Source organism: Theobroma cacao, chromosome 6, assembly GCF_053813885.1.
Source record: "Theobroma cacao isolate CCN51 chromosome 6, ASM5381388v1, whole genome shotgun sequence".
NCBI classification, from domain to species: Eukaryota; Viridiplantae; Streptophyta; class Magnoliopsida; order Malvales; family Malvaceae; genus Theobroma; species Theobroma cacao.
In genome coordinates this window covers 5,482,271-5,491,377 of record NC_142644.1, presented here as the reverse complement: position 1 = coordinate 5,491,377, position 9,107 = coordinate 5,482,271, and the positions used below count along the sequence as shown (strand labels likewise).

At 33.0% G+C, this 9,107-nt stretch overlaps 1 protein-coding gene across 1 annotated transcript; it reads left to right on the top strand.

The window, feature by feature from the left end:
- The first annotated feature begins 689 nt into the window (after positions 1–689).
- On the top strand, positions 690–3,233 carry LOC18595501 (serine/threonine-protein kinase TOR-like). The gene is made up of 6 exons (XM_088807597.1): positions 690–1,144; positions 1,456–1,609; positions 1,698–1,902; positions 1,976–2,159; positions 2,289–2,441; positions 3,010–3,233. The coding sequence occupies exons 2-4, from the start codon at positions 1,506–1,508 to the stop codon at positions 2,129–2,131; spliced, it is 465 nt and encodes a 154-aa protein (XP_088663723.1). The 5' UTR covers positions 690–1,144; positions 1,456–1,505; the 3' UTR covers positions 2,132–2,159; positions 2,289–2,441; positions 3,010–3,233.
- The last annotated feature ends 5,874 nt before the right edge of the window (positions 3,234–9,107 follow it).

Below are 9,107 nucleotides of genomic sequence, written 5' to 3'. Positions count from 1 at the left end.
ATATTTTATTAATAAATTTTTATTAATTTTTATAACATATTGTTTTATATTAATAAATTTAATTTTTATAACATATTGTTTGTAATTAGTTATTAGTTATACAAACTTTGTAATATATATATATAATATTATAACATAAAATTTGTGTCATTAATATGTATATAATAAAGTAATATAACATTATGCTTCACATTGATTATATTCATGTAAGACAATTCTAAATTGGAGTAAGTGCCTCATTCTTTACGATTAGTTTCATATTATAATTTTAATAATTGAATTGATGAGTACTATATAGTATATAACCATATAAATTATACAAAAATAATAATACTTGATGTATACTAATATTAGTTAATATAAATTAAGAAGAATTGATAGTAAATTTAAATTAAATAATATACTACGTAATATAAATATATAACTTATATATATTGATATTGAAGTAATTTACATTTAACAAACAATATACTTATTTAATAACTAATAAACAATATATATTATATAAACAACAAAATAGTATTATATATTTGATAATATATAATAATATATAATAAGTATATTAATACTAATAGTTCATTAAATAATATATATATATATATATATATATATATATATATATATATATATATATCAATTGATTGTGATAAGACTCGAATTTAAACATTGAAAATGAAAATTCTAAAAATCTACCAACTTTATCAATAATTCTTATAAATAATTAACTATCTAATAAGAAACCCATATCAAATACTATATAACTAGGCCTACATGCCTAGCTCTTTCCCCATATCTTTTCCCAAATTTTCAATCTTTCCCGCCTTAGTCTCATCCCCTGTCCCTTGCCTTGCCTTTACTTCCTCCCTCTTCTTGGTCCCTCTCTGTTTATCTTTCCCTCCCTTATATCTGCTCTCAATCAAATCAAAAGAAATCTAATTTTATGATTTAAGGAAAAAAAGCTTTTATTTGGGTCGTTGAAGGAGGCGGGAGGCGAGGGAGGACACGAGGAAGAAGGGTCGGATGGCAGCATTGGAAACAGCATCAACGACAACAATAACAGCAACAATAGCAGTGGTCATAAACATGGGCATAGCCGAAGCATCAGTTATGGCAGGGACGAGAAGGGGATTTTTGAATATTTAAGGTGCGTGTATCATATAGGAGTCAACTTGATCGGCCACGAGTATTGCCATCTTCGCTTCCTCTTTATAAAGGGCAAATACGTTGAAATGTATAAAACAGGTCCTCAAGAGAACCACGACATTGTACATTACGTCACCTTTTTTTTCACTTTTGTTATGAGTCTCATAAGTCTCATTATTTCCCTTTTTAAGTTGTATTTTCTGAGGTTTGGATTTTTTAATTAGAAGTTTCTGCTATTTTTATTTGATAAGGAACAACGTGTCTAACTGTTTGCATATATATTCTTTTATTTGTTGATTGCTCCACGCAAAGGTAGACCCTCACTTGAAGTTTTGGCTTGTGTTGGAAACATTACAAAAGCCATGGGACATGCGGTGGAGTCCCTTGTCCGTTGTCTCCTTGATGTTATGTTTTCTGCTGGTCTTTCTCCCACTCTTATTGAAGCACTTGAGCAAATAACTGTGAGGTATGTGGGCAGTCATGACTTTGTATTTGGATGCTTTTAGAGACTAATTGAGGGGTGTTAATTTCACAAATACTTGGTTTTGTTTCAGCATTCCATCTTTGCTATCCACTATTCAAGATCGGCTTCTTGATTCCATATCATTGGTTCTTTTAAAGTCCCCATATTTTCAGGCAAGGCCAGCTGTCGCCTTGGTTCGAGGCACTGCTGCAGATATTCCTCAGCCAATGTCTGAGCTTAGTGGTTCAGCCCTGGTTCAACTTGCTTTGCAGACTCTTGCTCGTTTTAATTTCAGGGTGTGTGTACCTATATTATACTGGATATCTGATGAAAACTGTAATGAAGCACTAAATCTATTCTATGGTTTAGGGACATGAACTTCTTGAGTTTGCAAGAGAATCAGTTGTTGTGTATCTTGATGATGAGGATGGAGCCACACGAAAAGATGCCGCCTTATGCTGTTGCAAATTCTTTTTTCAGAGTTGTGTGTATGCAATTTGGTTTCAATTGGTCAAACTGAGTTAGAGGAAAACGAAGGAGTCTTGTTGAGGAGGTTTGTTTGTTTGTTTTTTAATTATTAGTTATTAAGTGTTGTGATGAGATTAATGTATTGGATTTTACCTGTGTCAGAATCTTTCTGATGCATTATGCTTGCTCATAAATTGATACTGGGTTTCTGCAGCTTATGGAGAAGCTTCTCATTGTAGCTGTTGCAGATGCTGATGTTAGTGTTCGCCATTCTATATTTTCCTCTCTCCATGGAAATAGAGGTTTCGATGACTTTTTAGCACAGGCTGATAGTTTAAGTGCAGTTTTTGCTGCTTTAAATGATGAGGTGTGATTTTATCTAATTTTACATTATCGAGAAAATTTTTGTCATCCTTACGTGTCTCTTTATTAATTGATTTTATACAGGCCTATTAATTGCCTAATGGTTGCATGTCTAAGAAAATATTTGAACTGCTGGATTCTGAAATAATAAAAATTATAATGTTATCATCTAAATTACAAGATTTCACATTCTTGATAGTTGATAATATGATGCTAGGTGGAGTGGAGTAATGCTTTTGTTTAAATTACAAATTAGAAAATTAGTTAAGTGTATGAGTTTTCTTGTTCAAAGATGAATTATAGGGTTTGTCAGCTTTTTGCCTTGGATAAAAAAGACTTGATATTTACTGAGTGGTAAGTGTTGTCCAAATTAGGCATTGTATCTAATATTCAATGTCTTGCTTTGTCTTTTTCCCTTGATTATGGTTAAGCTACTCTTGCCTTAACTATCTCACTGTTGTGTCCCGTAAATGATATTTTTTGTCAGTCATTAGAGTTTTGGTTTTTCTTTTTTGATGCAATTGTATTTATTGTTTTTGATTGCTGTAATTTCTAATGGTTTTTTGTTGTAGGAAAAAGACTTGAAAATCATGAGAGAAGCTAAGATCCGAGAAGAGATGTTAGATCCGAAAGCTTCACTTCGTCGAGCAAGGGCAGAAGCATCTCTTGTTGATGGTATCTCATAGGGCATTGGAGAGGACGCTATCGAAGAAGCTGAGGTTTGTGTAACTTGTATTTTTAATCAGATTGAAATACCTTGAAACTAATAAAATTAGCTTAGATGCAACTTTGTATGGTTGTTTTGTTTTTAACATTTTATGCTATACATATAATTCTGTTAACTAGGAATTTTTTTTGTTGATTTTCTATGTGATATTATAACTATTTTTTTTTCTAAACAAAGAAAGACCTGAACTTTTCACTCAAAATTTCGATGAGTGCAAACATGAAATTGTTGTACTTCTTTGAGGATCTGCATCAATCTATCAACAAGCAATTCGATAGATATCAAGAATTTGGTGACTTTCTTCCCCGCTGGCAATTTAGTCTTATTGCTGATTCAAATGCCTTAGTGATGCATACGTGAAGAAATTAAGAATGCACCATCAGGAATGCTTTTCCAACGCAATTTTCTGTTAGAAAAGCATTTTTGATGGAATTTCTATTAGAAATTTCCAACGAAATTCTGTTAGAAATTAATTTCCTACGGAATTATTCATGGGAAATGTTTTTTCAACAAAAAATTTCGTTAGAAATTTCCAAATGAATTTTTCGTAGGAATTTTTTTTCCAGCGAAAAATTTCATTGGAAATTTTCAACATTTTTTCCGTTAGAAAAGCATTTTCAACAGAAAATTCTGTTGAAAATTTCCAACGAAATTCCGTTAGAAATTCATTACCTACGGAATTATTTCCAACAGAATTCCGTTGGAAATTCATTTCCTATGAAATTATTTCCAACGGAATTCTTTTGACAATAGTTTCCAACAGAATTCCAATGGGATAGCCAACAGAAATCATATTTTTTTCTAACGAAATTTTCCAACGGAAAGTATTATCGATGAAATTTCCAACGGATTTTTCCATTGGAAATCTGTCGGAATAGGGCATTTCCAACGAAATTCAGCCTTTTTCCAACGAAAATTTTCATTGGAAAAAGGTTGTTTTTTTGTAGTGTAAGCTACTATCTAGTTGACTACCTTAGCCTAAATTTGAAAAATGCCAGCTTTCTGGAAGTGGATCGACTAGAGAACTTCTATACTCAACTATGAATGATCGTTGGACACAAAATTAAAAAAGAAAACGGCTAACTTCTTACCTTAATCATCTTCAACGGCTCCAAGACTCCTACAACTATAAAAAGGACCATTTGGAAGCATTTCAAAGTGAGGAAAAAGAAAGAAAAAGGCCAAACTCTTCAAGATCAAAGTCTCGAAAGAAAAAGAGAGAAACCAAACCTTTTTGAGCTAAAATATTTTTTGTGCTTTCAATTCAATATTTATATCTTATCTTTATACTCATTGCAAGGCATTCTTCCTCCATTGTACTAAACTAGCAAAATCCACCTCTGAAAGGCACTTTTGCTATTCTTTGTAAAGGTTCTAACTCATCTTTAAAAAGTTAGTGAGGGTTTGTGGTTGAGCTAGCTAAAAACCATTGTATGGGTTATGCTTGCTCTAGATAAAAGGCAATGTAAGGTTCCACTTGCTCCAGTGAAAAAGCATTGTAAAGGTTCCATTTGCTATCGTGAAAAAGCATTGTGAGGGTTTCATGCTTGGTCCCGTAAAAAGTATATTTCCTTGAGTGGATTTAAAACTCCTTAGCTTGTTAAGGGAAAGGATGTAGGCATTTGATAAAGTCAAACCTCTATAAAATTTTTGTGTTTTCATTTTCATTTTTACTTTGATTTTTTACATTGTATTTCAAGAAAACCCATTTCACAAATTGCTTACATTTTTCACTTCTTGATTTGCTTTCTCTACCGTCATTACTTAATCCTTTCTTAAAATATTCCTCTTAAGTTGCTTTAATTTGATTTAAACTTGAAAAATGTTTTAAGTATTTCAAAGTGATTATTTGCCCTTGTTTGATTGAATAGACTTGGTTAAAACTTACATATTCATTAAGATTTTCCTTGGAACTCTTCTTACAAGCTTTCAAAATAAGTTTCTTATTTAAGAACTGTAGAAAATATTGAAAATCTAAGAAAAGAACTAAACTGGTTGATAAAAATTAAAAAACTACATAAAGAGCTATTTATAATAGTTAACTAAACCTAAACCTACTTGGTGTGCAAGTAATTATAATAGCCAACTAAACCTAAACCTATTTAGTGTGCATGTAAAGAAAATGGTAAATAAGAAAGTATTCTAACCCTAAACTTCCTTGGAGTAAAAGCAAAGTAAAAAGAAAATAGAAAAATATTCTCTCTAAAAAATTTTTAGAATTAATAATTACAACTCATGCTGACACTCCCCCTCAAGTTGGAGCATAGATATCAATCATGCCCAACTTGTCAATTATACCATGGAACATTTTCCTTGAAATTGCTTTTGTGAGAATATCAGCTAACTGACCTTCAGACTGGACAAATGGAAATTGTATAATTTTTTGATCGAGGTTTTCCTTGATGAAATGTCAATCAATTTCAACATGCTTGGTGCAATCGTGTTGTACAAGATTTTATGTAATTTCAATGGCTACCTTATTATCACAATAAAGATTTGTAGGTTTTCCATATTCAATTTTCAACTCTTTGAGAATATTCTTAATCCATAATAATTTGCATACACCATGAGCCATACCTCAAAATTTAACTTCTGCACTTAATCTTGCCACAACCTTCTGCTTCTGGCTTTTCCAAGTGACAAGATTACCTTTCACGAAAGTAAAGTAACCAAATGTGGATCTTCTGGTTGTTTGATCACCTGCCTAGTCAAAATCTGTAAATTCATCAATGTCAGAAACACCATTTTTTGAGAACAACAAACCTTTGCTCGGAGCACTCTTCAAGTATCTTAAGATCCGATATACTGCATTCATATGTTCTCTACTTGGTGCATGCATAAACTGACTTACGACACTTACAGCATAAGTTATATCCGGTCTTGTGAATGACAAATAAATTAATCTCCCAACCAACTATTGATAACGATCCTTGTTTGTTGGAACTTGATATAGAAAAATTCCAAGCTTATGATTCATCTCTATGGGTGGGTGTGTCTGCTGGTTTGCAAGCAAGCATCCCAATTTCGGTTAAGAGATCTAGCACAAAGTTCCGTTGTGAAAGGAAAATCCCCTATTTCGATCTTGCAACCTTAATCCTTAAGAAATATTTAAGTTGGCCAAAAACCTTCATTTCAAATTTAGTAGCCAAATATTCATGTAATGCTTTTATTTCGCATGGGTCATCTTCCGTCAAGACCATATCATCGACATACACGATTAAAGCTGCTGCCTTCCCCTTTTGGTGTTTTATAAACAAAGTATGGTTTGAGTTACTTTGCTTATAAACAAATGCTTTCATTATAGAAGAAGACTTCCCAAACCAAGTTCTGAGTGATTGTTTTAGCCCATATAATGACTTCTTCAATTCACACACTTTCTGTTGGTCTCAATAATATGTACTAGAGGGGGGGTGAATAGCACACTTTGGCTCTTAACAATATTAGAAACTAATTTTCAGAACTTAAGAAAATAAAAATAGAGTACAAGATGCACAGCAATTTAGAGTAGTTCAGTCCAAGACCTACATCCACTACCTTGATTATCCAACCAAGGATTTTCCCAACAAATCCACTAAGAACTGGTGAAATTCACAAGCTTTCACCAAGCTTTACAATGGCTTTTCAAGGCTCTGCCAAAAACTTTTACACTAGTTTTTCACGAGCTAAACTAAAACTCAAAGTGATTTTTCTGAGGCTCAACCACAACCTACAACAATCAAGCTATCCCAAGCTTGAATAACCCCTTAGAGTGACTTCCTCACTCTAAGAATACAAAAAGAGTAGTAAAAGAAAGTACCTATGATCACTGGTTGATCTTATTGGTACAAGATTGAGTGTAAAATACAAATGTAAAGAGTAGGCGTTTAAGTGCAGACAGGTGTAGTGAAGATTTTTTGTTTTTTTCAACTTTCTATAGCTCAAATCTCATTTAAGGCTTCTAAAAACTTGTTTATAATTGTTGGAAGACCCTTGTATACTTGGAGATGCAACTCTGATGGCAGTTTGGTAATTTTATGTCCGTTGAAAATAGTTGAGGATGAGTTCTAACTGCTAATCGGTCTTGTAGTGCTCTGGTTCAATTTGCAGACAGAGAACTCTTAGTCGACTAACTTGGTCGACTAAGTTGGTTCTGTTTCAAGTTGCAGATTTTGGCAGAGAGCACTTAGTCGACTTACTTGGTCGACTAAGTTAATTTTGTTTCTCAAACTCTTCAGCCCGCCATTCCTCCAATTTGAAACTTGGTCAACCAACATTCTTCCTTGTTTTACCAATAAGCTTCCTCCTTGTTAGACAGTTACATCTTGTTATTTTTATCCCTCTTTTTCTTTTTATATACTCTTTGAAGAGTTAAGTAATTAATTTCATATATTAATTTTCCTGCACACTTAAGTAAAGATATTAGACATAAATAAATGGGAATGTTTTATTATCATCAAAAACTAATGAAGCCAATAATCTCCCCCTTTTTGATGATGACAAAACATTCCTTGATTAATAGCATAGTGTCTTTTTACTCTTTTTAGTTTTCTGCAAAAAATGAGAATTGTTCCTCCTAAGTATATGCTCCCTTTTAGTGTGTGTATATTTTGCTTACTTTATTCCAACAAATTTTATTCTTGTCATATAGAGAGAATGACATTGTACACTTAGATTATATATGACATTGTACACTTAGATTATATATGTGTATATACATGTGCAGAAATCTGGAATGATTTACAACAATGTATGTTGACAGATTTTCATAAAGAATTCAACAGAGTTTTGTCAACAGCATACAGTCATAAGATTTTATCTATTCCTTTCATGATTCAATTGACATTCTATACACAACATCTATATATATTTATAAACAGAAGTTATTCTCAATGTCATATTGAAAATCATTTATCAACGTGTAAATCAATATCAGCATAGCATCAGCAGATTTTGTTCATGATAGTAAAATTACTAGGATAGCAAAATATCAACAGACTTCAATTTGTAGTAGTTAAACAACATAGACATATCAGCATGCACCTTTCACATACAACCATATAAACAACAAAATTAAGCTTAAGTGTTCAAGTGCCACTATGGCACAAATAGCAGTTAATCAAAAAATATTTCGAAATTGCCCTTGGACTATTTTGCTTCCTATCTTTTATTTTTCTAAGTTCCTGCTCCTGGTTCTGCTTTCTTTTCTTTCCTAGGTTCTTGGTTCCTCCACCTTAATATTTTTTTTTAAATTCATTCTCTGGTTTTACCATTCAACTCGCATTTCTGGTTCTGCCATTCTACTCTTTCTTTTTTTCGGCATCAAAGGAAAAGGCTTCTATTAATCTGATGTGTCAGAGGGTGAGGATTCAGTGCCATAGAAAGGGTTTAGAGGAAAAGGAGAGGGCTCTCGGAGAGGTGATAACTTTCTAAGGGAAGGTTTCGGTGAGGACTTGTCTAAGATAGAGACTGGACTTTGAAGAGAAGAGGCTAAAACTGGTTTGGATTTCTCTGCCAACCTAGAAGACTTTCTTCTCTTGAGAAAAGCTGTCTTGGTGGCCATAGTCTTCTTTCCCTTGGTTGGTGGTTTTGCCTTTACTCTGGGAGCTGATGCAGGTTTTTTTCCTTTTCCTGCATCTCCACCATTCTTTTGAGTTGCTGTCCTTGCAGTGCCTTTTTCAGCTTGTTCCTCTCTAACCATTTGGTGGAAGACATCCATAATGGAAACTTCCTCTGAATTTGGAAGAGAGGCCTAGTGTTTCTCTGTTTTTGAACCAACCACTTCAGTCCCTTGTTCTGATTCATTTTTGCTTTGAAGTTCAAGAAAGGGTGTCTTGGCTGGCTGATCATCCCCTTGGCGAGAGTCTTCAATCTGCAGAACAGGACTGGCAGATTTCTAGGTGGAACTTTCAGCTTGAATGCAATAACTTCCAACATGAGAAACAGATTTTTCTACTGGCTTAGCTG

Coding starts and splice junctions, on each gene's coding strand:
- LOC18595501 (XM_088807597.1), top strand. CDS start 1,506: ATGGGACATGCGGTGGAGTCCCTTGTCCGTTGTCTCCTTGATGTTATG. Junction 1,610..1,697: donor CTTGAGCAAATAACTGTGAG/GTATGTGGGCAG, acceptor GTTTTGTTTCAG/CATTCCATCTTTGCTATCCA. Junction 1,903..1,975: donor TTGCTCGTTTTAATTTCAGG/GTGTGTGTACCT, acceptor TCTATGGTTTAG/GGACATGAACTTCTTGAGTT.